This window comes from Taudactylus pleione, unplaced genomic scaffold, assembly GCF_031769625.1.
Source record: "Taudactylus pleione unplaced genomic scaffold, aTauple2 ptg000828l, whole genome shotgun sequence".
Classification (NCBI taxonomy): domain Eukaryota; kingdom Metazoa; phylum Chordata; class Amphibia; order Anura; family Myobatrachidae; genus Taudactylus; species Taudactylus pleione.
Window position 1 is genome coordinate 1,047,894 of NW_028285230.1, and position 14,403 is coordinate 1,062,296.

The 14,403-nt window shown below is 45.7% G+C and overlaps 1 protein-coding gene across 1 annotated transcript in view; it reads left to right on the forward strand.

Moving 5' to 3' along the window:
* Positions 1–343: 343 nt before the first annotated feature.
* LOC148474587 (polycystin-1-like protein 2) overlaps positions 344–14,403 on the forward strand; it is a 92,702-nt gene continuing 78,642 nt past the window's right edge. The window contains 3 exon segments of the mRNA XM_088458398.1: positions 344–450; positions 4,724–4,903; positions 8,942–9,052. Coding sequence (XP_088314524.1) covers positions 9,046–9,052 — 7 coding nt within the window. The 5' untranslated portion in view covers positions 344–450; positions 4,724–4,903; positions 8,942–9,045.

The window sequence follows — 14,403 nt, forward strand, 5'->3', positions numbered from 1 at the left end:
GATGGATAACTATACCGACTGTGCAATAATTGCTCTGAGAGACTTTGTAAATAGCAGGGTTTACAGCCCAGTCTCACCACCTCGCGACATTGGAGAAGTCGCTTTGATTGCCTGTGCTGCCGCAAGTAACAATATTGGCTTTTGGGCAGGGAACTTGTCGGAAACATCCCGATTACAGACCTACATAAGCTACTAATATGTGCCATGTATTATGTATATAAAGGTGATAGGTGCAATTGCAGCATTGATGCTTTCATTAAAGTCAAAAGTTGGTTCTTTCTGCAGAACCCCTGACCTGGCTGAATATGTCTAATGTAAGTTATAGTCACTGGAAAGGTGAAGATGCCTCTACCAGCCACGGGAAGTGTGGCTACCTAAAGAAAGAGTCCGGCTACCAATGGGCAACAACCGAAAACTGCACCCAAGAGTTATTTTTCACCTGTGAATTCGGTGAGTGATTCAACTTTCATAAATTTGTCTAATCTTTTGCATTGCAAATGCAGACATCAAAGCATTTACAAGTAATAGAAACTACACCATATTAATGTCATTTACAGGACATCTTTGTGGAGAGGTAGGAAAGCTGCCCCCTGACAAGAGAAGGCTCTTCAATTAGATACAGCTTGGCATGTTCATTGATAAGAGACATGGCCGTAGAGAGCCCAATTACTAACGAGGGCGTGGCCTAATCGTGGGAGGCGTGGCCAGGCCCCCTTAGGAAAAAAAACTTTTTGTAGCGCTGCTTCCCGCCCTCGGCCTTTAAGGGATGTGCATCAATGCCCCTACATGGTGCGGGCGGTCTTGCCCCTTCAGCAGGCTCCCTATCAACCTATTAACTATCGACCATGTGGCATTGCCCTATACAGTGTCGATCTTTCAACCGGAACCCTTGTTAGCTCCCTAATGTAACAGCCTTATTACAGAATATATATATATATATATTAGCACAAAAAAACGCACAACACCAAGTAATGTAAATATATTGGGTGCCAGGCCAATATAATCGATATATAGAACCGTCCACTTGAAGAGTGATCCACCAGGGGCTCAAGCAGAGACGAGGCCAGCACTCACAGGGCTTCATTCAGAGGCGGTCGTAGGATGCAAGTGGTCGCTCAAGACCATCGCGACCATCGGGGCTTATGATGAGTGTCCCCACTGATGATGTCAATGGGGACACCCACAAAACGGCAAGCGTTCCGAAAGGAATGCCTCCGTTTGGCCGGGCACGCCCCCTGCCCGCGCAGCAAACGGAGCGAGCTGTCAATCAACATCGACAGCTCGCTCCGTCTGCTTCGAGCCCGCTAACGACGGGTGATCCGTCGTTAGCGGGGGCTCACGCATGCGCACGACGGAGCCGTCTCCGTCGTGCGCATGCCCCGTGGACCAACATCGAGTCGGTTGCGAGCGCTCAGCGCTCGCGACCGACTCTGAATAAGGTCCACAGTCCTTTAAGATCACCAATAATTTAATCCAATTGTGTAGATCATAATAGCACTAGTACAAATAGTAAGGGCATCATCAGCATATCATACATATCTGGCATAAGCTGGGCTCCATCCCCCAGTGCCTAGTCCCTTGTCCCAAACACAAGGGACAAGGGATGTGATGTGATATGTATGATATGCTGATGATGCCCTTACTATTTGTACTAGTGCTATTATGATCTACACAATTGGATTCAATTATTGGTGATCTTAAAGGACTGTGAGTGCTGGTCTCATCTCTGCTTGAGCCCCTGGTGGATCACTCTGCAATTGGACGGTTTTATATATATATATATATATATATATATGTATATATATATATATATATATACTGTAGTCATTTTTTACATCCTTTTTCCAACTAAGTTAGCACCCCATAAAAAGCGATTATAAAAAGGTCTATTTAGTTAAATGAAAAGCAATAAAGAAATTAAAAAGAAAAGAGGACTAAGGGCCTGATTCAGACCCATTCGCTATATGTGTGCGCTTGCAAGCGGCCCGATGTTTTGCGTATGCGCATGCGTACGCTTCGTTCTGCGCGTGCACAAACTACTCACTGCGATCGCATACCACTCGCTCGCCCTGCAGAGACAGCCCAGGATAATGAGTGACAGGAGAGACCATTTGTGGGTGGTAACAGGGGCAGGACACTAATAACGGGGGAGTGGAGGTGCGAACGCAGGCGTGCCTGAGTGTTTCAACGCAGTTTTGGAGGCATGCATAATTAGCAGGCAGCATCATAGTACACGTCACATGCCTTTTTTTTACACTGATTTCCTCGCAGTGCTTGCGGTAGGGTAAAGCAACGCAAGCACTGCGTTTGCATCCGATGGTGCTTGATGTACCAATGTTTTAATATACTTCATGGAGATGACGTGTGCTGGTGGAGCGGCTCTGCCTGTGCAATTGGACGTACGCTCAGACCAACTGGCCGCTCGCTAAGACAAGGTGGGCGTGCTTATGCCTTGGCGAGCGTTCGCTTCCCATGGCGTCACTTTGACAAATTTGCATACGCATCCAGTGAGCGTACGCAGATAGTGAGCGGGTCTGAATCAGGCCCTAAGTACGTCCTACACTAAAAGTTTTTTTTTTTTTTTTATAAAATCTGAACTGAAATGTATCCTATTTCCACATACACTCAGGTCCATAAATATTGGGACATTGACAGAATGTTCATTTTTTGGCCTCTATTCACCACCACGATGGCTTTGAAATTAAACAAACAAGATGTGCTTTAACTGCAGACTTTCAGTTTTAATTTGAGGGTAATTACATCCAAATCAGGTGAACGGTGTAGGAATTACAACGGTTTCTATATGTGCCTCCCACTTTTTAAGGGGCCAAAAGTAATGGGACTATCAACTCAAAAGCTATTTCATGGACAGGTGTGGGCTATTCCCTCGTTATTTCATTATCAATTAAGCAGGTAAAAGGTCTGGAGTTGATTCTAGGTGTGACATTTGCATTTGGAATCAGTTGCTGTCGACTCTCAATATGAGATCCAAAGAGCTGTCACTATCAGTGAAGCAAGCCATCATTAGGCTGAAAAATCATAACAAACCCATCAGAGAGATAGCAAAAACATTAGGTGTGACCAAATCAACTGTTTGGAACATTCTTAAAAAGAAAGAACGCATCGGAGAGCTCAGCAACACCAAAAGACCCGGAAGACCACGGACAACAACTGTGGTGGATGACAGAAGAATTATTTCCCTGGTGAAGAAAAACCCCTTCACAACAGTTGGCCAAATCAAGAACACTCTCCAGGAGGTAGGTGTATATGTGTCAAAGTCAACAATCAAGAGAAGATTTCACAAGAGTGAATATAGAGGGTTCACCACAAGATGTAAACCATTGGTGAGCCACAAAAACAGGAAGACCAGATTAGAGTTTGCCAAACAACATCTAAAAAAGCCATTACAGTTCTGGAACAACATCCTATGGACAGATGAGACAAAGATCAACTTGTACCAGAGTGATGGGAAGAGAAGACTATGGAGAAGGAAAGGAACTGCTCATGATCCAAAACATACCACCTCATCAGTGAAGCATGGTGGTGGTAGTGTCATGGCGTGGGCATGTATGGCTGCCAATGGAACTGGTCCCCTTGTATTTATTGATGATGTGACTGCTGACAAAAGCAGCAGAATGAATTCTGAAGTGTTTCAGGCAATATTATATGCTCATATTCAGTCAAATGCTTCAGAACTCATTGGACGGCGCTTCACAGTGCAGATGGACAATGACCCGAAGCATACTGCAAAAGCAACCAAAGAGTTTTTTAAGGCTAAAAAGTGGAATGTTATGCAATGGCCAAGTCAATCCCCTGACCTGAATCCGATTGAGCATGCATTTCACTTGATGAAGACAAAACTGAAGGGAAAATGCCCCAAGAACAAGCAGGAACTGAAGACATTTGCAGTAGAGGCCTGGCAGAGCATCACCAGGGATGAAATCCAGCGTCTGGTGATGTCTATGCGTTCCAGACTTCAGGCTGTAATTGCCTGCAAAGGTTTTTCAACAAAATATTGAAAAGTGAAAGTTAGATTTAGGATTGTTTAGTTTGTCCCATTACTTTTGTCCCCTTAAAAACCTTAAAAAGTGGGAGGCACATATAGAAACTGTTGTAATTTCTACATCGTTCACCTGATTTTGATGTAATTACCCTCAAATTAAAACTGAAAGTCTGCAGTTAAAGCACATCTTGTTTGTTTCATTTCAAAGCCATTGTGGTGGTGAATAGAGGCCAAAATATGAAAATTCTGTCAATGTCCCAATATTTATGGACCTGACTCTATATATACACCTTTTATTTTTAGAATATGACTTAATGTACAGAACAAACCAGTTCACAATGGTGGAGGTGTCATTTACCTGCTTTAGATTGAACAAATCTGTTGTTTAAATATGTGTGCGTGTGTGTTTTATTATATATGTGTGTTTATATATGTTTATATATATATATATATATATGCACAGGTTGACTTTTGGCAGCATAACTGTGATAGTGAAAACTTTGCTTTTTGATGATTCAAGGTACACAAACTTTATTTAAGGCACAAATGTATTAAGAATATAGTATAAAATTACCATCAGGCTGGGCTGTGTGTATAAGGTGTATATAATACATAAATGCATTCTGTGTTTAGATTTGGGTCCCATTCCCAAGATATCTCATAATGGTATGCAAATATTCCATAATGTGGAATGATTCCAAAATTATTTATTTATTTTAGAGTCTGGACATACCATTGCCTGTGATAACCAGAATGCCACAGTACAGTGCGGGTCCGGAGAAGTGGTGCAGATTAACGATAGCTTCTATGGACGTAAAAGTTCCTATTTCTGTGCCCGGGAGAGTTCCACCGTTACCACAAGTGGATGCAGCTGGAACAGTGTGAGAGAGCAAGTCGCAGGTATAGTTGTGGGCTGATCCTATCACAGGCATATGCTGTATATATTAATGGGAATTGTGCCACTATTTTATGCATTTTGTACAGAACTAAACTTGAGACGGTTCCACAGATTGCATTACCACTGGCTTCCAACACAGTGACAGACATACTGATACACTAAATGCACTCCACTATGCTGCCCTCTAATCATCTAAAGGGCCATCCAATATCTTTACTCTCAGTCTCAGTAATAAGATAAAACAATGTATATAATCAAATAAGGAGACACACATCTGTAATAACTAATAACATATCCACATGCATATTAATCAAGTGTTACAAGCTATAATAAACAAATCTGACACTAAAGCTGGAGGGAGCAGGGGGTCGCAGGTGAAGGCTTGGAGGGCCGCATGCATATAAAGCTGGAGGGAGCAGGGGGTTGTAGGTGAAGGCTTGGAGGGCCGCATGCATATAAAGCTGGAGGGAGCAGGGGGTTGCAGGCGAAGGCTTGGAGGGCCGCATGCATATATAAAGCTGGAGGGAGCAGGGGGTCGCAGGTGAAGGCTTGGAGGGCCGCATGCATATAAAGCTGGAGGGAGCAGGGGGTCGCAGGTGAAGGCTTGGAGGGCCACATGCATATAAAGCTGGAGGGAGCAGGGGGTCGCAGGTGAAGGCTTGGAGGGCCGCATGCATATAAAGCTAGAGGGAGCAGGGGGTCGCAGGTGAAGGCTTGGAGGGCCGCATGAATATAAAGCTGGAGGGAGCAAGGGGTCGCAGGTGAAGGCTTGGAGGGCCGCATGCATATAAAGCTGGAGGGAGCAAGGGGTCGCAGGTGAAGGCTTGGAGGGCCGCATGCATATAAAGCTGGAGGGAGCAGGGGGTCGCAGGTGAAGGCTTGGAGGGCCGCATGCATATAAAACTGGAGGGAGCAGGGGGTTGCAGGTGAAAGCTTGGAGGGCCGCCTGCATATAAAGCTGGAGGGAGCGAGGAGAAATCCGACAAAAGTGCCTGGCGCGCAGCTGTTTGCCAGCTTAATGCGGCGGTAACAGCCACACACGCCCGGCACTTTAGTTGGAGCATGCCGGTTACCGCGCCTTAACACCCAGGTTAAGTCGCGAGAACCGGCATTCTCAGACTTACCTGCTTCCCGTCCAGGCAAACAGCGCGTTGAAATGAATAGCTGCGGGAGCTCCCTCCCTGCGGCTATTCAACATCACACTGAACTGCCCAATGTTCCCTTTAACTAATGGAGGGAAATTATGCTAATGATCCCATTTTAATGTACATATCTGTGTTTTTTCTTGCTTCATAATGGGGGTAAGGTGAAATGAGGGAGAGAGCTAGACTCTTTAGGGAGACAGGGAGATTGCTGCTATTTCAGGGAGTCTCCCTGAAAATCAGGGAGAGTTGGAAAGTACGCTGCAGTCCCAGGGAGCTTAACAAAGCTGGTGAGTGTTAACTATAAAATTATTACAATAAACAATAAACAAAGAAGATTGTTATAAGTTTTAAATATCTTCTTTGTGTTATTCTTGTCATTTTTATATCATATGTCAGGAGTATAACAGGGGAGGCTCTGCCTCTCCTGCCTCCCCTGACTGCATGTCCCTGCATACACGTCGCATCCAAACACTGCAGAGAGCAACTGGGGTGCAAACCATATTTGCCGACTTTGTATTTCTACAGGAGAAGCCAGGGAGGAGAAGCAGGTGGGCGGAGTTGGGGTCGGGGCCGACTGAAATTGTGTCATTAAGCCCCGCCCCCTCATGGCAATTCGCAACAACGGCACTTATTTTAATTAGGGGGCGGAGAGAAATGACGCGATTCTCATAGAATCACGTCGATAAGGCCCAGCCCCCAATGCCTGAACACGCCGATCGCCCCTAAAAGTCACCCCATTCTGCCTACTTCACTAGGATGTGGGCAGAATGCGGGAGATGTACCTACCATTGCGGGGTTGCGGGGTGTTACCCAAAAAATCGTGAGCCTACCGCAAATTCCGGGAGAGTAGGCATGTATGGGGCAAATCAACAGCTCGGGAAGCGCTGGGCACGCCTGCAGCGTGATGAGAAAACAAGGCGTGACGTGGCCATGCCCCCTACCCTCATTCTGCCTCCCAAACATTGGGAAGTAGGCAGCCGTGCTTGTCGCCATGGTGCCCATTAGGTTGTACTATAAATCTTACATCAGGTTGTAACTTCAGGAGAGTACTGCTACGTTTTTTGTGAGTACGAATACGTTTCATTTTTCATGCAAAAAAGCACTAATAGGGGGCATATGAGTTGTTATTGGGGAAAAATTCAGGAAACGTTCAGTATAATAAGGGAGGATTACATATGAGGAAGTAGAACGTTTTGTGACCTGACCTTCCACCTTTTGAACTCTTATATATCCCCTATGTGTGCAGTGCACAAAATATAAACGGAGGTCAATAACATTGACATTGATGGGGCGTTTGCTGGATGAAAATCAAGTGCAGCAGTCCTAAACAAGATGGGACTTTTTCTCTTTGCAGTACTGAATTTCAACATAAAGACTAATGTACAGTACATTTTACAGGCTGTGTTTGATAAATGACGAGAGCTGATTGGGTGATACTTTATCTCTCCACGCTTTGATGAATCTCCCCCTTAATCCAGAGAGGGGGAATTAATGGAGTGCGATTGTACTGGCCAGTTGGAACTTGCTGCAAATCACAGGCAATTTTGGGCACCATACCACCAGAATTCATGCCCAGCGGTTTGGATGGTAAAAATGAAAACCGCTGCAATTTGAAAGGTCAAAATGGCTAGCGATATGATCCAAAATCCGCCAGGCGATTACTCTGGCCGGCGAGCATAGAGTTTGAGCAATCATTCTCACCAGACCATGATAAAGACTTCAATCATTTATATTTATTAGGGACATCTTAATTAATTAGTGATGAACCAGTAGCCAAACTATTCATCAGTGTAATCACCAGTCGTCAATCCCCTGCACTACAGAAAAATCATTGTCCAGGGATGATCGAAGATCTCCCTTAACATGGCTTCCAAAAATTAAGGGGTACTCAAATTAAAAACAGAGCAGACCTCTCCTTCAAAAGATTAGGCCCCTTAGCTCTTATTGCAAACTTGCCAAAACTCTGGCAGCCAGGCCGACATAGCGGGGGTGGGGAGGGGGGGGAAAGTAAGTAGTCAAATATGAATTACAGTCACCTGGAGATGGATAATCACTTTAAAAAGCAACGTAATTGTAATATGAGCCAAAGGCGTGCATGCCTACTCTCCCGGGAGTTGCGGGAGGCTACCGATTTTTCGGGTAACCCCCTGCACCCCCGGTAGAGTAGGCATTTCTTCCTAGTGAAGTGGGCAGGATGGTGAGAATTTCTGCGTCTCCTTGTAGGGGGTGACACTTAATAACACGATTCATAATTCGTGTCATTTTACCACACCCCCTATTTAAATTTGAGCCAATCGCGACAATTTACCACCAGGGGGCAGGGCTTAAAGATGTGTCTCATCAGGCCCCGCCTCCCAACACCACCCTCCTGCTTCTCCTCCCTGGGCTTCTCCCGGGGAGAGAAAAACAAAGGTAGGCAAGTATGGTCAAAGGGCTTGATTCATCGGTGCACATTATTGCAGCCTCTGCCGATGTGCATCCATTAATTACATTATCATACATTGCACCAACCCTATGGAAGCACAGGATCTCTGTCTAAACTTGGCCGCCAGTGCCAGTGCACCCCCTGTTATCACCCAGAAATGCCACCTGAAATTTCTTCTCTCTGCATTCGTTCTGCGGCTTTCACATGCGCAGTGCGACCAGGAAACATAAGCTGACTGAAAACATTGGCCGCTTGCGTGCAGCATCATAGAGTGCACTTCTGAATCCGGTCTATAGAGTGCTATGTCCACTGCACAATGTCAGTCAGGAAACAACCTGTTTTTTTTATTTCATTTATTTTTTTTACTAAAAATAAATGTTTGTAAGTTAAATGCATGTAAAAGAGTTGTAGGGGAAGTATTTCCTCCTGTGGGAAGGAAGCCGATAACTAATAATGTTTTTACCAATAAGGTCAGTGTCATGGGCTTCAGGCTTGCCAGATTTCCACAGACGCAGCGCTATTTGGAGATCCCTGCCCCGTCTCTGGCAGTTACCTCGCTGTTTGGTACAGCTGCATGGAGGGTAAGTGTGAAATTGCAACCTACAATGTGCCTACCCTCCAACATGACCCATTCCATTAGGTACAAAACACTCTGCTCCTGGACTTCCCACCTAATTAATGATTGCAGACACCTGTGTAGAACTAGGTAATTGATGAGACAGGTGTTTCAGCACAGGTGGCTGCAATCATCAATTAGGTGGGAAGTCCAGGAGCAGAGTATTTTGTTCCTAATGGAACGGGTCATGTTGGAGGGTCTGAATGTGTTACCTAATGCCGCTAGTCCTAGATGAAATTGCCTTCAAAATAAGATATAATTTTTTTCAAGGCCTACAGTATATTGTTTACAAAAACATAGGCTGACATATTCCTTTATATATACCTGACTAATATAAAATACGCTGTATCATATAACCGACTTAGCTTTCAGAAAATATGCTCACATTTTAGGCACACAGTGGCTTGCAAAAATATTCAACCCCTCAGAGAGTCACCAAATTTACCTCTATTATAATGACTTAAATGAATGTTTTCCGGCGGTGAAAAGGATTCTGGTGTGTGAAACCCTTGAATATATTAAGGTTTAGCGGCAATTGTATCTATGACAGCGAGTTTATGGCGGATCAAATCCCGTACACACCAGTACTATGAGTTATGAATGATTTAGGAATCTCCAACTAGTAAATCAATAAGAAATACGACTTTTACTAAGGTAAACAGCAAAGGGATGAAATAAATTCCAATCCCGTAAATATACATCAACATATTGCCACAAGGACACAAATTCAGAAGATTTTAGCATAAAAACGTTCTCACTATTAAAGACAATAAAATGACACAAGTGAATAAAAATGTAATAGAAACAAGAAAAATACTATAATAAAATCACTATCACACAGGTAAAAATAAATATAGCATATACAATTATAAAACATGAAAAATAAAAAAACAAAAATAGAAAATTCACTGAAGGTCTACAACGCGTTTCACGGCACTGGGCTACTTTCTCTGGCAGTTGGAACTGAGGGCCTGATTCAGAGCCACTCGTAAGCGGCAGCTCGTTCGCTCCGAGCGATGTTTGCCCAACTGCGCATGCGTACGGATCGTTATACGCATGCGCGAACCAGTCAGTGCGGCCGAAATTCATGTGCTCGCAAAATAGCAAATGCCTGCTAAATTGAGTGACAGAATGAGGCGTATGTGGGTGGTAACAGGGGAAGGTGCTTGAAAACGGGGAGTGGAGATCCGATCGCAGGCGTGCTTAAAGGTCAAAACGGGCGTTTTAAGGGAGTGCATAATTAATCCAGCAGCGTCATTGACCACGTCACTGGGTTATTTTAACTCAGAACTGCTCGCAAAATAGTGGTTGAAAAAACCAACCACAAGAATAGCGAGCAGTTCATACGCTGGTCGATGTACTCGATTAATCTAATAAATAGCGGACATGACGTATGGTGCGAGCGGCCAGGGGGCGTATTTTTCAAATTTACGTTCGCATGTTTTGCTCGCTCGTTCAGACTTAGAGGCGTGAACAGACCGCAAAGTGCGAACGGTTCATTTGAATAGCCACCCCTTTTTAGAAAACGAACGACCGCAAATAGCGAGTGGCTCTGAATGAGGGCCCGAGTCTTTAATTCACTGTGTAATTTGTAATTATTAATTATTATGTTGTTGGGTTTAACTGCCTGTTATGTACTAAATATATTATGTAATGAATAACTAGCTCCATATACAGTACATACATAATAGGTTTTCAGCCTAAAAGTATTCAAATCCCACATCCCAGAAAAAAGTCAACATATTTGTCACAAATCTGTTGACTTTTTTGGTGGGTCGGGGGGTTTGAATACTGCAAGTCATTGTATTTGCTGAAAACCTATTATGTATGTACTTAATGTTATGTTCTGGGTTGTTTGTGGACCCGGGGTGGTAGCAGGAGCAATCACAGAAGCGGGTTTGAATAAAAAACTAGGTTTTTTAATATGTGCTTGAGTAGACATAAACTATGGCAGTAAATCATACTTACCTACTTTGCTGGGCAGCTTTCCGGGAGCAGCAGGAGGGGACCTGCTGCTCTCCTCTTCGGGGGGCGGGGACAGACGTTAGACGGCATTAGGCCCCACCCCCTTTACAGAAAACCCCCGTGATTCGCGGGTCCATGAGGAGGGGGCGGGGCTAAATGACGCAATTTGCCTAATTTAGCCCCGCCCCTTCCCGACGGACCCGATAATTTCAGGTAAAATCTCCCCATCCTGCCCACTTCACTAGGAAGTGGGCGGGATGTGGGAGATATGCCTACTCTTCCGGGATCGCGGGGTTTACCCGAAAAATCGGGAGCCTCCCGCGATTCCCGGGAGAGTAGGCATGTATGCAGTAAATAAAAGTCCAGGAATATATAAATGTGCACAAAAGTTCTGTGGTGGGAGCAATGGGTTAATGTCCAGGCAGAAACAATTAGAGCAGTCCAGGTGTGCAGGTAGTGAGACTGAAAATGATCAAGCAGGTATACAGGTAGTGATGCAGGAAATAGAAAGCCAGGTATGCAGGTAGTGAACTAAGGCAAAAGAGCAGGATGTCAGCAGGCTCAGGCACTCAGGTATGGGCAAGGGTGATGGAGGAAGTGGGGTAGTCCAGCGGAAGCTAGGGGCTGACAGGCAGACTGGCAGACAGCGAATTCACAGGAACAGGATAAGCACAGAGAACTCCCTCTCAGCTAGGCTGAGATACACGTTGCACTGGCAATGCAAGGGAGCTCTGAACTCCCTTAAATCCCCAGTGCTCAGCCGTGAATGGTCAGAGAGGAGCATGTCACACAACAGGATAGGGCAACTAGGTCACCTGACCGGAGACAAGATGGCGGCGCCCATGCCAGAACGGAATGGAAGCACCCCCAGGCCTAACCAGACCAGAGTGACAGTATGCCCCCACAGAACCACGCACAGCCAATGCTCTTCGCCAGGCACCACTGCCACCGCCAGATTCCCCTCGCCATAGCGTCCTCACAGGTATTACCCGTCGACTACCATGCCGAGAGACCCTGGTCGTGACAGTACCCCCCCCTTTATGGGTGGCCTCAGGACACCTTCTAGGATGAGCCAAGTGGATTTTGTTGACAGGACTGAAAATGTGGATATCCTCAGCTTTGGTCCAACAGGAACTGGAAACTGAAAACCCCTCCTGGGGTACGAGACTTGAGGCCCCCTTCCTGGGGTACTAGATTTGAAATCCCCTCCTGGGGAACAAAACTTGAAACATCCTCTCGAGGTATGGGGCTGAAAACCCCATCCTGGGGCTGGACACTCAGACATCCCTTAAGGGGCTGAGGCTCTAGAGACCTCCTTTGATGTTGAGACCTTAGCGACATCCTCTGGGGTTGAGGCTTTGGAATCACCCCTCCTGGGGCTACAAAGGACTTCCCAACAGGCGGTTGTAGTTGTATAGCTGTCAAAACTTTTGCCCCAAGCATGGGTGTATTCCGTAGTGTTTCCAGACCACTATCAGGTGATAATGACCGTGACAAGGCGTCGGTCTTCGGAAGGCAAGACGCTTGACATTCCACACTCCATGACTGAACCTGCATAGTGTTCCAATCAATTCTGGGGTTGTGCTTACACAGCCACGGGTATCCGAGTATAACTTCATGGGAAGTCTTGGGTATAATGAAAAAACTGATATGTTCAACATGGAGGTCTCCAACACGAACTAAAACAGGTTGAGTTCTTTTAGACACAAATCCATTACAAAGAGACTTACCATCAATGGAGGTCCAGGAGACAGAATGATCCAAGGTGCTGCAGGGAATTTGTAATTTATCTGCCAACCGAGACGACATGAAATTCCCCGCTGCCCCAGAGTCCAAAAGGGCAGACACTAACACAGGGCTAGAATTAATGTCTAAGGCTATGGACAACACAGAGTCAATACGTTTGGAGGACGGAAGAATTGCTCCTAGCTGAGTGCACCCAGAACTAGCTAGAAACGGGACGCTCTCCGGCTTGTGGGTACAGGAAGCCACCAGGTGACCCGAGTCTCCACTTGTATAGACAAAGGTTCTCTTTAAAGCGTCTCTGTCTTTCTTCATTAGAGAGACGGGTATGATTTACCTGCATGGGTTCTTCCTCGGAAAGGGAGGGAGTGGGACGGGTAGGGGAAGGGAAACGCTTAGCTCTGTGTTTTTCATCTTGGCGCTCTCTAAAGCGTATATCAACTTTATTACAAAGGGAAATTTAGATCACTAAGACTAGAGGGTAATTCACGATAGACCTTGCCAGAAGGCCAATGTCAAGGCTTCTTCGTTCCACTTGAGTTCAGATGCCAAAGTCTGAAACTGAATGACGTACTGGCTGACAGGATGGGTCCCTTGTTTTAACTTCATAATAATGGAGGAAGCAGAGGAAGTTCTTCCAGGCTCGTCGAAAATCCTCCTGAATGTTGCTAGGAACTCTGTGTAATTGTCCAGAAGCGGATCTGAACGCTCCCAGAGCGGAGAAACCCATTCTAGGGCGGAGCCGGATAACAAGGACACAATGTAAGCCACTTTGGTTCTAGGAGCAGGAAAATTAGAGGGTTGCAAAGTAAAGTGCACATCGCACTGATTGAGAAATCCACGACACAGTTTTGGAGTACCATCAAACTTATCAGGTGTAGGAAGATGCAAACGAGGAGTAGATCCAGAGGAAGAAATCACAGGAATGGGGACAGGAGTAGCTGCAAGCACACTAGGAGCCGTTGAAGTAGCTTGTACCCCCAGGCCTAACCAGACCAGAGTGACAGTATGCCCCCACAGAACCACGCACAGCCAATGCTCTTCGCCAGGCACCACTGCCACCGCCAGACGCCCCTCGCCATAGCGTCCTCACAGGTATTACCCGTCGACTACCATGCCGAGAGAACCTGGTCGTGACACTTAATATGACTTATTTGTCACAAATCTGTTGACGGTTTGGTGGGATTAGGATGTGAATACTTTTGCAAGTCATTGCATTTGCTCAAAACCTATTATGTATGTACTGACTAAGGTTATTCTGTACTGATTAAGGTTATGACTGGCTAGTTATTCATTACATAATAGGTTTAGTACATAACAGCCAAATAAACCCGACAACATAATGGGTGCAGAGCCCATGAGTCATGCGGGTCCTACTCCTGCCATTTGATTGGTTGGCCCACTCTGCACCTCTCGGATGAGACCGTCCCCACCTGTTGGCTATCTCCAGTGGGGCGCACTGTCTGGTTCTCTCCCTGGCGCAGCTTGGAGAGCTGGAATCCCATGGTATGTGGCAGCATGCAGTCACTGTCAGGCCTGGGGCGTGTTGACAACCGATGCATCCCGTGATCTGGTGCAAGGACTCTAGGAAACATCTTTGAATATAGT